At 34.5% G+C, this 18,969-nt stretch overlaps 1 protein-coding gene across 5 annotated transcripts in view; it reads left to right on the forward strand.

Moving 5' to 3' along the window:
- ARID2 (AT-rich interaction domain 2) overlaps window positions 1-18,969 on the forward strand; it is a 106,735-nt gene that overhangs the window by 56,133 nt on the left and 31,633 nt on the right. For 4 of the 5 annotated variants that reach the window (XR_012673392.1, XM_075148207.1, XM_075148208.1 and 1 more), the window contains 7 exons: window positions 3,824-3,957; window positions 4,812-5,030; window positions 7,815-7,882; window positions 16,844-16,910; window positions 16,995-17,245; window positions 18,267-18,363; window positions 18,443-18,652. Coding sequence is in view for 4 of the 5 variants with exons in the window: in XM_075148207.1 (XP_075004308.1) it covers window positions 3,824-3,957; window positions 4,812-5,030; window positions 7,815-7,882; window positions 16,844-16,910; window positions 16,995-17,245; window positions 18,267-18,363; window positions 18,443-18,652 (1,046 nt within the window). In the remaining variant the exon portion in view is untranslated. The remainder of the gene's footprint in view (window positions 1-3,823; window positions 3,958-4,811; window positions 5,031-7,814; window positions 7,883-16,843; window positions 16,911-16,994; window positions 17,246-18,266; window positions 18,364-18,442; window positions 18,653-18,969) is intronic. The other variant, XM_075148218.1, reaches the window with a different exon arrangement.

Consider the following 18,969-nt stretch of genomic DNA (forward strand, 5'->3'; position numbering starts at 1 on the left):
ATGGTTCAATTTGGACCAGGGTAAACTGGAAATAATCATAGAATCATAAAATACCAGATTGGAAGGGACCTCAAGGATCATCTGGTCCAACCTTTCTTGGCAAAAGCACGGTCTAGACAAGATGGCCCAGCACCCTGTCCAGCTGAATCTTAACTTCCAATGTTGGGGAATCCACCACTTCCCTGGGGAGATTATTCCAATGGTTGATCGTTCTCATTGTGAAAAATTTTCCTCTTGTGTCCAATCAGAATCTCCCCAGGAGATTCAGATTCAGTAACTCCCCAGGAGTTACTCCCCAGGAGTAACTTGTACCCATTACCCCTTGTCTTTTCCGTGTGACTCCTTGTAAAAAGGGAGTCTCCATCTTCTTTGTAGCCACTGGAACATGGTGATAAGGTCTCCCGTAAGCCTTCTTTCCTCAAGGCTGAACAAACCCAGTTCTCTCAGCCTTTCCTCATATGGCAGGCTTCCCAGGCCTTTGATCATCCTTGTGGCCCTTCTCTGGACCCTCTCCAGCCTGTACACATCTTTTTTGTAGAGCGGGGACCAAAACTGAACACAGTATTCCAGGTGTGGCCTGACAAGCGCTGAGTAGAGTGAGATAATGACTTCTTTATCTCTGCTGGTGATGCCCTTGTTGATGCAACCCAGCATCCTGTTGGCTTTCTTTGCCGCAGTAGCACACTCATATTGAGTTCACTCATGTTGAACTTTTCCACCATGACCCCCAGGTCCCTTTCCACAGAGCTGCTCCCCAGCCAGGTAGATCCCAGCCTGTGCTGCACTCCTGGATTATGTTTTCCCAGGTGCAGGACCTTACACTTGTCCTTGTTGAACTTCATAAGGTTCTTGTTAGCCCACTCTTCCAGCCTGTCCAGGTCTTCGTGCAGGATGGCTCTCCCTTCTGAAGTGTCCGCTTCCCCACTCAGTTTGGTATCATCAGGAAACGTCATCAGGGTACACTGATGTGGTCCTACGTACTATTAGACTTGCACATAGTTCAGGATCCTGCACAACGGTGTTCTTTCTCAGGATTTTAGAAGCTACTATTAGGTTTATCTTAAAATACCGATCACTAACATGTACGGGTGGGAGTTTAGCCTGTCAGAATACATAAGCCACTGGTATTTTCTTAGTTCATAGTCACTATAATATTTTCTGGGTTCAGAGTGGTCAGAATAGGGAAGAGATGCTGGTCAGTACGTAGGTGTACATAGTTCAAAACAATGAGCCTTAAATAAATGCTTCTGTCACTGGAAGAATAAAATACTTTCTAGATGATTTAAAATCATGGATTTCTAGCTTTCACAATCGGAGATGAGTGTTTTATTCCAGTAAACCTAGTTTTTGTAGCTGTGTTAGGGTATCTACACAGTTATTTTGAGAAACTAGTAGAGAATATGCATGGAGTCATGGGACACATAAGATTTCATGGTGCATTATACACCAGTCATTACATTTCTGACTGTACACTTGAATGTACACTATAGCTTCATGCTTTTTAAAATCTTACCAGTTACATTCCACAGTGCGTGTATTTCTCTCTTCACTACTTTTTAAATTGCTTAATCTCATACTATATTTAATATTAATCTTCCATGCAGAGCTTGAGCATGATTTTATCATGCTTACGATGCAGTGTGTGTGTATACACACACACATATATATTTTATATATATATGAACACCCTACTTGTGTTAATTGTTGCGTTTTTTAAAGTTATCCTGAAATGTTTAAGAAGTTATTAAGTAAATGAAAATATGGAAAATGGACATTGTCACATCTAATCATTTTGTGTGTGCGATTGCCATATTCAGTGTTCAGTGATGTAATGTTCATTGATAGGGTGCTTAACAATTCATTGACAATGGAAGAAAATAATTTTTTTTTTTTTTTTTAAATAAAGCTTGAATAATAGCAGATAATAAAGCAGAATAAAGCTATGGTACTACCTCTGATAAAGTGCAACAAGGAAATAAAATAGTAAAGCAGTTATGTAATTACTTAGGTCAGGCCCTCTGAATGACCATTTTAATGCAACAAAATATCAGTTCTTTAGAAGAGAAATTCCCCCCCCCGAGCCCCCTTGGAGTAGTGTCTTTGATGCTCATATGCTGAGAACCACCTTTTGCCATATAGAAGCTATGGATTGTAATTGGTTTTAATCTTTGGATATAAGATATAAGGGAAAGGAAAGAAGTAGGATAAAAGGATAAGGAAAACATAGCGGAAGAGAAGAATTAAGATTTAGATCTAAAAACCTGTGGGTAGGAGAGTGTTGAGTTACGAGTTCTTAAAAATTATAAACAATTTTATAGGACTTTACTTTTTTGCAGATTTTAAATTGGGACCTAATTAGTATAAATGGGGATTTTTAGTTTAAAGATTAAAAAACCAACCATATTTAAATGTAATTTTTAGTCCCTAAAAGCAAATGATAGTGCAGGGAGGATTTTTGTTGACTCCTTAACTCACTCAAGAGTCTACGTAATAAGGATGACGCTATAGCAGCGGTTCATATAACAAGAACTTACATAGTACTTTGGGTACCCTGAACGTTAGTCAGACATAAATCATAGTTGCATGTTGCATAAATCATAGGCACCATGATATGCCTTAGTAACTCTGAAATTTTCTCCTTCCTTCTGGAGTGTACCAATTTCTTAAGAACAAATATATTTGCTAATATGTTAAAGTTATGGTTATCTCACTGATATCTCACTTCATGAAATAATTACTAATTTAATGCATCTGAAATATTCCCCAGAGGTCAATGGGAATACGGTTTTCTTTAAATTTTTCTGATTCCCCATGAGTTAATGACTTCAGTGTCTACTGATAAAAATGATACCAAAAGCTTGTTTTTTTCCTAATACATTAAATATTTTTAGCATATACAAAGAGGAAGATAAATGTTTAAAATTACTTCCTGATTATGTAATATTTTTATTATTATTTAATTGACTTGATACTGTCAGTTTTCAGCACAATGAAAGTTTGTAAATTTAGGCATATTTGTGATCTCGGAATAATTTCATGAAGTTTGCAACTACGTATCAGTGTGAAGTTAAGACTACAGTGGGCCTTTTAACTTGACTTTATATATTGGAGTATAAAAAATTCTGAAAGTTACAGATTTAATGCTAAATAAACTGTTAATTGAGATAATTAATTTACCAAGCTGATTGACTGTTTACTTTTGTTATACATAAATCTGTGCTTGCAGTCCATTCTGTGTACAATATATCAGCATTTTTTTTCTTAAGGGGTTTGACCGGATTTCCAACAGTCATTAGTTGCAGCCATGGCTCAGAACTTCTGATCCTGAATTGTTGCCCTCAGTATCCCTGAATTCTCTTACTCTTGTGTAATTGCTAGGACTTGGTATATTGTTTCTCTTTAAGTCAGATGAAAAAAAGTAAGTGTTTTTCTGGACTTGACCTCAGTATATGTATTGGTAACCTGCACAGTAATTTTTATGATGCTTCCACCTGCAGAGTTATCTTGGGTAGCAAAAGCAAAAGCTGATTTGGGAAAAATGGGCTTAGTCATAAGAGGGCTCAACGGGTTGCAATTTAGCTCGGGATTGTTGTTGAGAAGTGTGAAGAAATTTAATATCTGAATCCATAATTCTACATATCTGCATTTTCTGTATTGCCTATTGTCAGTCTGACTCACGTTTTATGTTTTATGCCACTTTGACTACTGTTTCCGGTTAATCCCCATGTTTGTACAGTTTGTTTCCTTTGGCAGTTCAGCTCTTGGGGAATGAAGAGTTTAGATGTACTATATATATTCAAAATCTTCGCTTTTTTTATTCCAGTTATCTAGAAAAGTATGAAAAAGTCCATCATTTTGGGGAGGAGGATGATGAGGTACAACCAGGCAATCCAAAGCCACAACTTCCTATTGGTGCAATTCCAACTTCCTATAACTACCAGCAACACAGTGTGTCAGGTAAATTTTTGAGGAAAAGTGCTATTTTTTTCCATATATCTATCTATCTATATGGACAGGCTACAGAAACAGTGTGTAGCTAAATTTACAATATTATTAAAACCATCAAATCTGTGGGTCACTCAAATTATTAATTTAATACACTCAATAACCTTTCCACTGGGAACCAAAACAAAATAAATATGAAAATCCAAAGCTATTCCTCTTCTTTACAAATGTTTCTCTTTCTAATTAGCAGGGCTAAATAGTTACTTGTCTTGAAACAATGTACCTTGAACATTCGCAGATTGTGTTTCTGTCACATCAGTGATCCAATGATTTCTCTATAGAGCCAAATACCTGAAGTGTGCATATGATTAATTAATCTTTAAAAGCCAAGGAATAAAGCACATGCATAAGGAGCCAGGATCACCACCACTGTAATTTAGAGACCAAAGTATCAATCTTGAACCAATAAACAAATCGGAAGCTGGTGGACTCTGTGGGATGGATGTGTAATTTGTTGTGGAGAAAGTGACTCCAAATTGTATTACAATTCTGTTCTGCTTTAATTAAAGTTTGCGTTTTCAAAGCTTTTCTTTGGGAGAACACGCTGCAGTATTGCATTCTGGAGATGATGAAGAAATTAATATTAACTAGACAGGTACACAGAATGGTAGGATGTGTTCAGCATTGTGGCCGAAGACAAATGGAAAAAATAAATTGAATACTGTAAAAATTTGTTAAAACCCACAATATCTTATTAATAAACTTTAAAAAAAATACTTACCATTCATCATAATATTGCTTAATGTATCATCTGAATATTAATTAGTTTAGCTGTGCAAACGTTTTAATTTTTTTTTCTTATTTAGATTACCTTCGTCAAAGCTATGGGCTGTCTATGGACTTTAACTCACCAAATGACTATAATAAATTGGTGCTTTCACTGTTATCTGGACTCCCAAATGAAGTGGACTTTGCAATTAATGTATGTACTCTTCTTTCAAATGAAAGCAAGCATGTTATGCAGCTTGAAAAGGACCCTAAAATCATCACTTTACTGCTTGCAAATGCTGGGGTGTTTGATGACAGTAAGTATATAACGTTTTTGCAACAGAAAGAGTCGATACCTGTTGTAGCACCTTTCACAACCATTAATAATCAAAATGTTTATAATTTATTGCACTGTAATATACTTACCTCTAGTTTTTCTTTTTACATTGTCCACAGTTACAGTTTTTATCAGACATTACAAATACCTTTTAAGTTAGGTAATTTAAAACAGTGTTATTTAACAGTTTAGTGCAATGTAAGAACTAGTTTTTCAGTGATAGAGTTTAATTGTTCAAGATGCTCAAATTTACAACATTGGATTTCCATTTGCTTGTAGTCTGTTACTATTATTGCTTTCTTCTGAATTCGTAGGACCATGTTGACTTTTTGTAATTCTTTTCTAGTAGCATTCACAGATTTAAAAATTAAAAAAGGGCAGTCTGAAAACAATGACCCACTAAGATTTTTATCCTGATAATTCACTACATGTTCAACTGTAGTGAAATTCAGAATACAAAACTCAAGGGAATAAAGATCTTAATCTGAGTTTCAGAATTACTTAGTGTGTTAGTACATAAATTTTAAAAGAGAGTCTATTCCATCAAAATACCTCAGTATGTGAAATAAATTTTTCTGTTTGACTTCTTCAGTGTGACCTCCATGCCAAGTTGTTCCTTTAATTGCTTGTTTGCCTTTCTGTCAAGGAGAGCGGAAAAAAAAAAAGTTAACCCAAACCATCCTAAAATCACAATGGCATAGCTCCTGTTTTGTGGTGGCAAGGAGGAAGTATTTACTGATTTTCTTTTTATACTGAATTTCAGAAATTACCACCAAAAGAAATTGCTCAAGTGAGCTTTTTCAGCTAAGTACATTTAAGTCTGCTAGTACAGATGATCATATCTGTTTGAGTATAAATCTGCTTTGCATGTGTAAGCACAAACATAGTATGGTATGTCAGAGATTCTGTTTTAAAATTTTGGGGAAGAATCAATGTTATACTGTTTGTTTTTTGTTTTTTGTTTTTTCATCATTAGCATTTTTACATAATGATTTGTAGCTTCCCGCTCCTCCCCCCCATATTGTATTGGCGTTCTCCAGCTTCTCTCTTACGTTTTTGATTTGTACCCATGCCCTTGAGATATGGTTAGATCTAGATCATTTAGTGTCTGTATCTAGCCCAGTCACAAGAACTTTCAAAGAAAAATATTTGAAAGGAAGCTAAAGTAAAACTTAGTCCTGCATTTTAGTGATTCCAGGATGCTTGCTTTCTATATTTTTGAGTTTGCCATCACTCCCCTGTTCTTTTGATGGAACTTTTATGGACTTAGGAATTTATAAATAATTTAATCAAGTTTTGTATTGCTATTTCATTATTTTTTTTGATGTTGCAAAAGTAGACTGTTTTCTCAAATTCTTAATTTAGACTCGGAGCACAGGCTTGTTCCATAGCTGGTCTGTATTAATATTTCTTATATTGAAAAGTATTTGAGGTAAAGCCAAGAGGAATGACGAGCATGTAATGGGCTTGCTCTTTTCATTCCTTGGGGAAAACTTCATTTTAATCTTACCTGATTACATCTTCTGGATAAATCCAGGAGTGTCCTAGCAGCATTAGGAGGACTAATTGGGATAAATTGGGGAAAGAAAAGGGGAGTGTGTTTACTTACTTTTGAAGCATGAAGCTTTGATTTGAAGTTCTTACATGCTTTTATATTATAAATAATGAAGGTAAATCTGTCAAGTTTGGCAAATCTGTCAGGTCTGGTGATTAAATGAAATCTGTAATTAGCAAATTCAGGTAGTATGAAAATACTGTCATGATAATTTCAGGCGTAAATAAATGATAGCTGATTAACTTTATTTAATGTGGGGTTTAGATTTGCCTTGTCTATAATTAAGGTTTTATTATTGTTAGTATTTATAATGCATTGCTTCTAGATAACAAGAAAAATATGTCTTCAGCTTCCCCCCACCCCCTAAAGTTTGAGATGACAATTAAATTGCACATGATAGAGCAGCCCCAGGGGCTTGGGGGTATATAGTATCTTCAATTTGGAGTGCTGCATAAGCTTTGGTTTAGATTGTCTGAGTTGAAAGCTGATGTGGTCTTGGAATTGAGATTTGTAGCATTTTGTTCGAAACAACAAAACAATATGAACCAAAATATTGAAGTGTGACTTAAATGTGTCACTAGTTCATTACAGAACTTTTGCAAGACAGAGTTTATTTTTGGATTGACTGAGTCTTTGAGTCAGACGGATTGAGTCGAGTCTTTGCTGCTTTCAGGGAGTGATGATTGGAAAGTTTGTGGTAGTAGCTCCACCAAACACCCAAGAACATCCATTAGGCTTCCTGGTTAAATATTGACTTTCAATTGAGTGCTGTCCAAATCTCACTGCTACTATTATGTTTTTTAGAAAACATTAGTGGGAATTTGTTCAATTACTGAAGTAGTGTTTACAGCTTATACTGTGCACATGGAAAACAGTTGTTCATGTGAGGTTGAAAATTGAGCAGTCATATTGACTCCTGGGAAAGGGCTATGGAAAAGTTTCCTATGTGTTTTTTTAAAGGGTTCACAAACCAGTCCATTCTTTATGGACTACTTATTCTCAATTTAAACTGTAAAACTGCAGTAGCAGTTAATTGAATGACTATAGAAATTTCAGTTGCTTTATGCAATTTAGTACAGGACTTTTTTAATGAAAAGGAAACACTGGAAGAGTCTGTAGTGTTGTTGAATATTTAGCTTATGGATTAGTAAAAAGTCAAAGAAAGATGTTCTTTTTTATTTTACTAAATTATGCTTTTTATGCTTAAAGCTTTAGGATCATTTTCTGCTGTATTTGGAGAAGAATGGAAGGAGAAAACTGATAGAGATTTTGTTAAGGTAATTTAAAAATTATTAAAATAATTTTGAACTGTATATGGTGCGTATCAAATCCTTTAAAAAGACAGAAAACTATAAGATACACTAGCATATGTCTTTTAAATTACTCTTAACTTTATTCCTTTGGTTTAAATATAATAGGACACTAAATCACAGTTGTCACAAAATGTTTGGATAAGCAGGAAGAAATGTATTAAAAAAATAGGTGTAGGCAAATGAATAAAGAGGTTATATGTTTCTTTTCATAAGAAAGCTAGTATGTGTAGAGAAAAGGAAAACTGGCCAACATATTTAGCAAGAGAAAAAAATGCTAAAACTGGCCAACATATTTAGCAAGAGAAAAGTGCTAAAAATGGCCAACGTATTTAGCAAGAGAAAACAATGCTGTTTGTTTTTTTTTTTTTAAAACTGCCATGATCAGTAAAGAAACATTCTGGATTATGAAAATTAAGTCCATAACATAAGCAGCATAGGACAAATTTAAGTAAGTTAGCAATGTTGCGAGTTTGTTTCAGTTAAACTGTTTTTGCCACAAGGCTTTTTTATCTTTCCACTAGAGGGCATGATCTACTGTACAAGTAATGAGGTAAAAATGTAACTGAAGTTTCTTTGTATAAATGCTTCCTCTTTATTCTAGGTGAGGATTTTGAGGTGAATAAGAGCATGAAATATAATATATTTACTATGATATGCAATTTCCTTAAATTGAATTTCAGGTGATGATTTATGTGGCTAAAATAGAAGAAAGCTAGATCAAAATATATTTTGATAACTTAAGCTTATATATCAAAGTTATATATCAAAGTTATATAACTTATGCTTAAGTAAAAATGTGAAGAGAGAAGCTGCTGAGTTCCTTATGAACTCATAGCCAGGTTTCTGCTCAATTTTTAATCATCTCATATACTGAAATGTCTTACTAGTATTATAGAGAAATATTTGTTAGGACTTTTTCCATTTGTCTTTTGTTTTATTTTTATGTAACTCAATTTTGGGACAAGTTGGACCATAGTAATGTTAATTAAATGATAAGTATTGCTGAAATATCAGTGAATAGATCCCCTAACCAAAATTTCCTAGGTAAAGTTAAGAACAAAAAAGGTAAGCTCTATATTTGTTAGTATATGAACTTGAAAACATGGTTCAAATGTGCTGAAGGTAAGTGTAAAAAAATAATGCTTCATAATCTTTTTCTTTTTCCATTGAAAAATATGTCCAGAAGTCCTGTAGGTTGTGTTTTGGTTGTTTTTTTTTTAAAATCACTTAACATTTCTGTGTTGACTTCGCCCTAAACTGTCACAGACTGTTGCTGATCTAGAGCAGCAGCAAGCGCCACGTCTAGATCTGTAAACATTTAAAATTACACAGAATTCTAATTTATTATATGTTCATTAATTATATAAACTTAAGTAATTGTGATAGATAAGGACAGATGGTTCTGATAAATGTTTTTAACGAAGTGTTAAGTAGAACCACTGTAACTGCAATAAGGTTTACTAATAAGAAACTTGGATTCTCTCCAAGATCTATTTTTGAACATTACAACATGTATAGTACCACTCTGTAGTGAAATACTGCTGAAAGCATGTCAGAAACTAACACCAGATCTAAAAATACCTCTGATGCAAGAACCCAGATTTTTCAGAACATCTTACTTCGAGCATTTGTTTGACCCTTCTACTGGAAGTAATTTATTTTGTACTGCAGCTGTGGCTGTGTCAAAACAGAAATCAAGGGAAGCATTATGGGAGCTTCATGACATAGGAGAGAGATATTTGGTTGGCAGAGTTGAGATTGTGTATCTGGTTTTTTAAATTTGCTTTTACAGCTTTAAGATTAATAGAATGGCTGTTGAATGTGTGTCCCTCCTTTCACTGTTCACATTATCTTTTTAAAAATTCTTCTTTATTTGTTTGTGGGTTTTTTTTTTTTATTTTGCTGCCAGTTGTTTGTGTCTTGATTTTGTAAGGTTATTGTTCCAGTTTGTTTCTCTACTATAACAGCAGCAGATTAGAAATTTGTGTAAAGATGAGAATGGAAGAGAGTTTTTAAGTGGGAGAGGAAAAATACAGAAATATGAATTGAAGTATAGTGATGGCATGAATACACGAATGGTAAGAGATTCATAGAAAGTAGGGTGGGGAAAGCAATTTCTTAAACACGTGAATTCTAAACTAATAGGAATTGAATTGATAGAAATTCTGTTGAGTTTGTAAATGTTACCCTCAGACCGTAGTGGATTTTTCCTATGTTGGAGTTTTGGGATTGTTGGGGGTGAGGGTGGCTGAGAAATACTATAAATCTTGAAGCTGTTCTGAAAATTATTCTGAGGGTTAAATTCAGGATTCATAGAGAAATCATAAACTTGGATTCTTGACAATTGAATGTCAGTTTAAGTGTTGGTATGTCAGTTTTATGAAGAAGAAGAAGGGAAAAAAAAAAAAATCGAACTCCTAGTCTTTGTTACCTGAAAGTAGCTTTTCAAATGCAGTGAAATAAATATAAATGATCTATGAGATATGTTCAGAATATTTGACATTTCATCCACATAGCCACTCTTATTAACTTTTTTCCAAGCTCCTCTTCCTGCTTGTTAAAATATAAGAACATAAACTTGGAACTTTTGATTTTATAGAGGCATTTAGTTTCTGTATTTCAATGTCTTTATACAGACATTGGGGGTATTTCTAGAATTACGTATTTATACTGAAATGTTTTGTGGAAGTTTTTAATGTTTGCTTAAAATAAGCTTGATTTAATTTTTAGTCTCTTAATCATATTAGTATTTTTGAATTAGTTTTCAACAAAGAAAAATGGCCATATGTTTTTCTTCATGATTTTATCTCTTCATTCTACTGTATCTTTGCACACTAGGAGTAGTACAGCATCACCGTTAGTATTTCTCCCACTCTTAAATATCTACACAATAACTGTTGGTTCTTTGGTATTCAGTCAGCTCTTGAGTTCTATATTAATTTATCATAAAAAATTCGCCAATTGTTTCAGCACCAATACTTTGATTTTTATATTCTGCTGTTCTCTAATTTTGACTTAAAATCATTCTACTTTACGTATGCAGTATCATGATTTTTTCAGAACAGTCTACCAGTTCAGTAATCTCATATTCACAAGCAAAGGAGCTTGCCTATTTAGTTGTGTCCTCCAACATCACTGCTGTTCCAGTTGAAGGTGAAGATGGAAAACAACGTGTTTCTTTATACTAAAGTTTGAAGGAATCAATTACCTTTTCTTTCCCTCCCCCCAATCCTTACTGCATTGTAAAAAAATTGGAAAATTTATAATTTCCATTATCTTGTCTGCAGCACTACATATTTTCTCACTTTTCTACAGTGATTCCTTCTAAACTGAATCAAATGTCTTTACCAGCCAGTGAATCTGTTCCATTAATTGTCAGAATTTGAATATAATTTTAGTTGAACCTGCTGTTATCCCTTATAGCTATGTTAATTTGTTGCTTTCTCCCCTCTTGATTTTTCCTGGTGCTGTCAATAAGCTCAAATCTCTAGTTAGTTGGAATGACTGCACGTCCTTACTCAAGAATGAGAACAACTGGCATTTAACCAGTCACCTCGTATCTCTTCTTGTTTTGTTTTGTCATCCCCATCCCCAAGCTCTGGTGACATCCTGCTCAGATGTTTTCTCATCTACTCCAGAAGCTCTCCCATTTTTAACTGTTTCATTTTTCTTTGAATTTCCTCATGTTAGCAATCTTCACTGGTGAGTATAGTTTGTCTTTCAAGAGTGACATGTTTATGTAGCATGCTTATAATCAGATAGATTTAGCTGTTTTTCCACGTATTTCTTTCACGTCTCCAGCAGCTGCCCATTATCCGATGTAATATATGAATAATTGCATTAAATTTCTTCAGGCACCATTTCTGTTTACTTCAATTTAAGCATTTGGATTTCATGTTCATGGACTTCTTGGGGCCTCTCCTACCTGTAGGGTTCCAAAATTCATGCGTATGCGGTTTTTGTGCTTTCTTTATTGCTTTGCATAATGGCTTACTTTTCTGGTTTCCTTTTTTGTTTTTTTTTGTGAAGTTCTTATTTTGTTGTCTAACTCTTTCTTCTTTGTATAAGTTTAATAATAATTTTCTTTACTGTGCATCTATCCTTTCAATCTTTCTCAGATAGAGTGTAGAGAGAGATCCTTATGCATTTAAATGCCTGAAATACTTTTAAAATGTCACCTTTCTTGTATCTCACAGGGATCTGTCAAGGTGACTTGACTGCAGTTGCTCTCATCTTTTTCTTGGACAATAAGTAGTTATGATCATTGCTGCATTATATGATTTGTGGACTCAAATGTCCATTGTTTTTATGGACAGTAATTTGGTTAATCTGATTTCCAGTGAATTCTGTATAATCCTGTGCATCTTTTTCCAAAGGAACTTGACTACTGACAGTAATCAGATTGTGCATGTGAATCAAGTTCTTTACTTTTGTCCATTATCTCTTAGCATGTGGATGTCACGTAGTCAAGCATTGTTTGTTTGCTTTCAAGTTTTAGCTTTATATTCCTATTACCCGTGTGTTATCATGGTCTAAAATATATGTATAGGTATATATATAAAAAATATATATATATAGGAATAACTGTTGATAAAGAGCTTCACTTTTTCATCCTTTCTTGTTCATTTCTGTTGATATGAGTATCAGATTACAGCAATCCATAGTTTCTAATGGGGAATAAATAACTGCTTGTGATGCTAAATTGACTTTTTTCCTGCCTCTGTGATGTAAGTACGTTTTTCAAAGAAATGCCCAGAAAGCTTGACTTAACACATTTTTTTCCACTTTTGGCTTTCCTTTGGGCAAACAAAAATTTTTTCATGTTTTGCCTTGTTCTCTTCTGTCAGATAGGTTGCGAACATTGTATGTAGGTTGTTTAACTCTATTTTCCACCTCGTCATTCTCTGCCCACCCCCATCCTTTTTGGGGATCTTTCCTGCTTAGGCCCAACCAAATACTGAGTGGACTGAGAGCAATCAAACCAGTCTGCTTAATGCAAGAAAGAAGGTGATTCAGGCCAACTCTTTCCTTGTTAAGAAAAGAAATAGAGCCTGCAGTCTCATTCTGAACTCAAGACATCTGAACACCTTTATTCAGGAGTACAAGATGGTGATTATTGTAGGTAATCCTAGTGCTTTGGAAGAAGAACTGGGTGGTTTTTTTGATCATTTACTGGCAGGGCATGTGATTCCAGCGTGAAGATTTGTCTGAGACATGGAACCATCTGTATTTCACCAGAATCACAGAGGATAACTTTCAGAACAATGTGCTATTCTTTTTTTATTGGTGTTTTTTCCCTACTATGTTGTAAGGGGTTTTGTAATTAACGAGCTTCATCATTCCAGTTAAGGAAGGGAAAGTACAATTTACCTTCTTCAAAGTCTTATCGAGGACTTTTTTTCTTTTGCTCTTTCTTTGTGAAGAGGTCTTTAAGTGTCCTGGAATCTGCTTTGGGTTTCTTGGAGTCCTCTGTCTGAGTGAAAGATGCAGAATTCGTGTTCGCTATTGACTCTACATTATTGTTTATATGGGGGTCAGATGAAATCTGTTTATCATAGCATCTCTTGAAAAACCCGCGTTTTTTTAAATGTTTGGGCAACTTGATTTTATGCCTGACAATTTGATTGAGACTTTGATTGTCATAGGCCAGGCTGACTGCACTTTTTTAATTCCTTACATGACTGTACATGCAGTGCACAAGAGTAGTGTATCAAGCTGGTTGTCATTCCCTAAACAAAACAATAGCTTTTCTGAGGGAGGTAGTTGACTCTCCTATGTAATGGTGCCTGCTAGAAGATAGCTTGTTGGAATCAAATGGCAAGTTGCTCTACCTTCTAAATAATTAGAGACAGATGCGTCTTTCCTTGGCTAGGAACTCACCTCAGCTATCTATGGTAAGGGTTTCAGGTGTTTTGGAGCTCAGTATAGTGATAAATGCCTATCAGGCTTCCAGCTGTACATTTGTTGTTGCAACATGCTTGCAAACAGCTAAAGTCCTGGGAAATCCTGACCCCTCTGTAGTTAGCAGCCCATCCCTAAGACAGGTACATTAAATGCCACATATAATAGTTTGTGTCTTAGCTGCTTGGATTTCTGAATGCATTACTTACTGCTAAGCTCTTTAAGTTACTGGCTTGTTGAATGCAGGATGTAGGATAATATTTCTGAGTTTTTTGGTGATATTATCTTTCGGATGATATTTCCGAGTTGTTTGGTGATATTGCTGGAGCTTTTGCAGAATGTCTGAAATCCTGAAATCTGCATAGTGCTCACAGGAAGCCTGGTTTGCTACTGCAATAGGCATTTCACAATTGCTGAAACACCCATGACAGATGCCGGCTTTGGGAATGCAAACCTACATTTTTTAGCAAGCAAAAGGCTCTGGGATACTTCCGCGGGTAAAGCAGTGTTCTTGGTGAGCATTATCACCCCACAGTGCTTCTGTATGTAGAAATAAACACTCAAGAGAGAAAAAAATATGTATCTTTTTTAATTGTTCTTTTTGAAGTTGTATTGTCTGCATATTCATGTCCTATCCTCCAGATTCTCTTCCTTAGAGCTCTAAGAGCCTTTCCAGCTCTTTAGGACTCAGAGGAACTGACACTGTGGGGGATGCACATTATTCTGGTGTGCTTCATGTAGGTAGCAGGGTTTGTGCATATGCTCTAGGTAATCCTGAAGCAAAAATTCTCTAGTTTGAGTGGTTAGCATCTCATGTTCACAGCATGACTGTATAATGAAACAATTTGAAGAATAACAGTTATGTGTAAGTAAACTTTATTCGGTGCCTTGGTGTATCTCTCATTTTAACTTACAGAAAGGAGTCATGTTCTGTTCTTTCCTGAAAAAGATAATCTTATCTGAGCTGACAACTAGCATTGTTTGACAGACTGCTTCTTTAGGAAGGGGAGACTTTCTCAGTTGTTCAAGCAACTAGCGTGGATCTGTTTATTCTGCAAGTTTCAGGTGAAATGTACAGTTTTCCAACAACATATTCCTTTCCTCATCGTTAGCCATAGGGCTTTGAGGCTTTATCTTTAGCGGTGTCTGTAGTGTCTTCATCTGCAATAAACTTAAATCCTCATTTTCCATCCCTTTGAGAACATGTCCAGGATGATTTGCCTTCCAGATAGAAAAATTTGCTCCTTTATGACTTTATATTGCCAGAGGTTTTTAAATGTTTCATTTTGGACTATACACTCAAGTATTAAGAGGCGAAAAGTGCATTATTGGAGGATTCAGCTAGCAAAATGGGATGATGGTGTTTTAACATTTAATGTGTGACAGTTTTAACATTGTATTGTGATTGACTTTGGCCTCTTCCAAAGAAATGCAGGTTGAAGTTGAAGACTTTAAGTATCTCTGTTCAATGTTCACTTTTAAAAAGATCCTTAACTGATTAAACAACTAATGTTTAAAAGCTTCTGAGTTTTTTCTTTTGAGTAACAACGAAATGTGAAGGCTTACTGTCTTCATTGCTTTTCCAAAAGGAGACATCGTAAAGTGTAAAGGAAAGTGTGTATTGACAAGTAAATTTCTAGACAATATACTTCTGTGTGCTTTTTTAAATAATGACTGAAGCGTCTTCCTTAAATAGTCTCCTTCTCTAAAAGTAAAGACAGCTCAAAATGAAGTACATTCTGCAGACTTTACCTGCATGCCTTGGTCTTCTCTGGCTCTTGATGATAGCCTCAGTATTAATTAGGAAAATCTGTTTGTCACAAATAGTAAGAAGTTAGACTTTTATCTGGCTGGTCTTGTCTTTGCTAAAATGAGGTAATAATTCTTTCTGTGCAAGTAGTCCTCTTTACTAAACAGCACTTGGATGTCATTTAGCAGCATTGCAGTGGAAAATAAAATTCTTTTCTTTCCAATTTAGAGAATCTGTAGTATTCTATTTTTCAAGAAAATAATGGTGTCAAGCTTGGTATGAATGCTGTAATTTAGTAATTACATTTGCATAGCAAAATTTCTCCTGCTGTTCAGCTGGGTGTACTTCCCATCCTTCTCTTTTTATCCAGATTTATTTGTGGTTTTATTCTGTGATCATAGCCAAAAGAGGAACTGTATTTCATTAGTGAGTGAAAGAAATGTATAAATTTTTATTAGCAAAGGAGTGTTTATATTTTTATTATAATATACACATTAGGATGTATATATCATTATATATTTTTATATATATATTTTTATATTAATATACATCATAATGTGTATTTTTATTAGCTTGCAAAACGTAATCCCTTGATTAATTATTGAATTTCAATAGGACTAGCAACATAACAACCATTTACAGTTCAAACCATATATTTGTAAAGTAATTTGAATTCCAGTTTGCTGAAGCATTCTGTTTTGATTATATTTACGAAGGTTTTTGGTGATGGTGGTTATTGCTTCTCTCTTTTCATTGATTTATGATGATGTCAAAAACATAGCAGAAGCCTCAAAAAGTCTCTCCAGATAGAAATCTGACTGTTGTACTTCTAGCAGGAGCTAAAATCTACTGAAACTGAGAGGAGTCACCAGCATCTGCTTTAGGAATTCATTGTTTGTAGGAGGTGAAGGAGGATGAACTGTACTTTTTTTGCACTTATCATTGCTGTATTTCTAATGGTTTGTGGTAAACTGTCCATATAGTTTCAGTATGTGCTTCAGCAAAGCACTTCTGTGGTAGTGTTGGTTGATCGTGAAGGTGTATGTCTGGTGCTTGAGAGGAAGAGTTTCTTAATGTAAAGTACTGAACATCTTGCATATCATCCCATGAGTGAAAAATATTGTTACGATTAGATGAATCAAGGTACTAGGAAATTTTTAAAGAACAGTCCTTTTCATATTTTTTCAATATTTTAAAGAAATAGAAATTTAAAAAAAATATTTAAAGAAATATCATTCCCTAGAAATTAAATGTCTTTTTAATTCTTTCTTCAGTTTTGGAAGGATATTGTTGAGGATATTGAAGTTCGTGATCTAATTTCTGACAGAAGCAAATCTCAAGGTGAGAAATCTTGACTAATCTTAATACATGCATGTTAGTAAATATAGCAAAGGAAGAACTAAAATTTATTTATTTTCTTTGTAGATATTCCATCGGAAGAATGGATTTGGGAATCCTTATTTCATCCACCTCGCAAATTGGGCATTAATGATATTGAAGGGCAGCGGGTACTTCAAATCGCAGTGATTTTACGTAATCTTTCTTTTGAAGAGGGAAATGTTAAACTTTTGGCAGCTAATCGTACTTGTCTTCGGTTCCTGCTACTCTCTGCTCATAGTCATTTTATTTCTCTACGGCAGTTGGGGCTTGACACGCTGGGAAATATTGCAGCAGAGGTAATGTGCTTCAAAACAGAACAATTTAAAATATAATTTGATAAAAGCATTACTTTAGTGTTAATTAAATTAATTACTTTTTTCCTTGATCATTGGATGAAGCAGGAAATAAATTATTCTCTGAGTTTGTAAATAGCAATTTGAAAACAAGTATTCAGGGCCAAAACAAAAATACATACTGTATGTGTCAGTCTGTTTAAATATGAAGAAGACTGATTGTATAGGGAGATTCAAGATATTCATAGTGCATAATTTTCAGTTTAGTTTCCCAGAGACAAGAAAGGAATTTAGTTAAATTCTGCAGACTGTACACTAGCTTCTTCACTTTATAATTATAACCTTTAGTCACAGGTATACCACCTGAATCATGTGAGGCATCCTTTTCTTTTCAGAGAGGTTTGAATGTAATAAAATACACTATTTCAGTATGTTATATCATTGTGCGGATAAATTCTACAGATTTTATAGATAGATATGTTCAGATATTCCTTATATTTTAAAATATAACAGATAAGTTAAATGGGTAGGTATCAGAGAATGAGACTTGAAATATTGGTCCACTGCTGAATATTGAAAAAAAGATGGCGTTTTCATTTACCATGTATCCAGCCTGTCTTGAATAAGAGAGAATGTTACATATTATAATGTCTGAGAGCTCTGATTGAGAAGCAGAAGTAGATAGAAACAGAATGAACGATTGTGATAGCATTTGGGAAGGAATGTTTATCATTTCTCAAGTTCTGTTCTTTGCTGGATACTAAAATATATTTGTGTATACTGTTGACTGTGTGGGAATAAAGTTAGTTTCCTTATTCTGAGCACTGTAAAGTGTAAGTTAGACCGCTACTTCAGAGCTCAAAATGCTAGCTACAATAAAAAGCTCAAGGGTTCTGTTTTTGTGAACACAAATGTCATTTAAACACTTTCGAATCTTATATTTTGATATGCGAATTTAAGGATTTGAGCCATTAGCACTATATGGGTAGTGTTAGTCATAGATTTTTTTTTTCTTTCTCATCAGCTTCTTTTGGATCCTGTTGATTTCAAAACTACTCATCTAATGTTTCACACTGTTACAAAATGCCTCATGTCAAGGGATAGATTTTTAAAAATGAGAGGTAAGATCTCTAGCTATTCTATTGTTGTATTAGAATTGTAATTACTGCTGTTTAAAACTATTTTGTATTTGCTCTTCAGGCATGGAAATCTTGGCAAATCTTTGTAAGGCTGAAGATAATGGTGTCTTAATTTGTGAATATGTGGATCAAGAATCCTATAAAGAGATCATATGTCATCTCACGCTACCAGATGTGCTGCTTGTAATCTCAGCACTTGAGGTGCTATACATGCTCACAGAAATGGGAGAAGTGGCCTGCTCAAAGATTGCTAAAGTAGAGAAGAGCATAGGTAAGGGAGAAGCAAAATCTGTTACTCTCACTTATGTAGGAAAAAAGACTTAAGAAAATGCCATGTTCAGTGGTTAAAAATGTGGCTTGATTACGTGTGTGTGCAGCTTAGGGACAGATAGTAGAATAGGAAGTTTTACAAAAATTTACTCTCTGTGTCCTCAAGAAATTGATTATGCTAAGAACTAGGAAAGCTAAAACTTTTGAAGTAGGGTTTTTTTTTTGGAGTTTTTGTTGTTTGTTCCTTTTTTTTAATGCCATGAGGGAAGTGTAAAAAAAAAAAAACAAACTACAGAAGCATGCAGAGGCTTGTTTTCT

The sequence above is a fragment of the Calonectris borealis genome, chromosome 1 (assembly GCF_964195595.1).
Source record: "Calonectris borealis chromosome 1, bCalBor7.hap1.2, whole genome shotgun sequence".
Classification (NCBI taxonomy): Eukaryota; Metazoa; Chordata; class Aves; order Procellariiformes; family Procellariidae; genus Calonectris; species Calonectris borealis.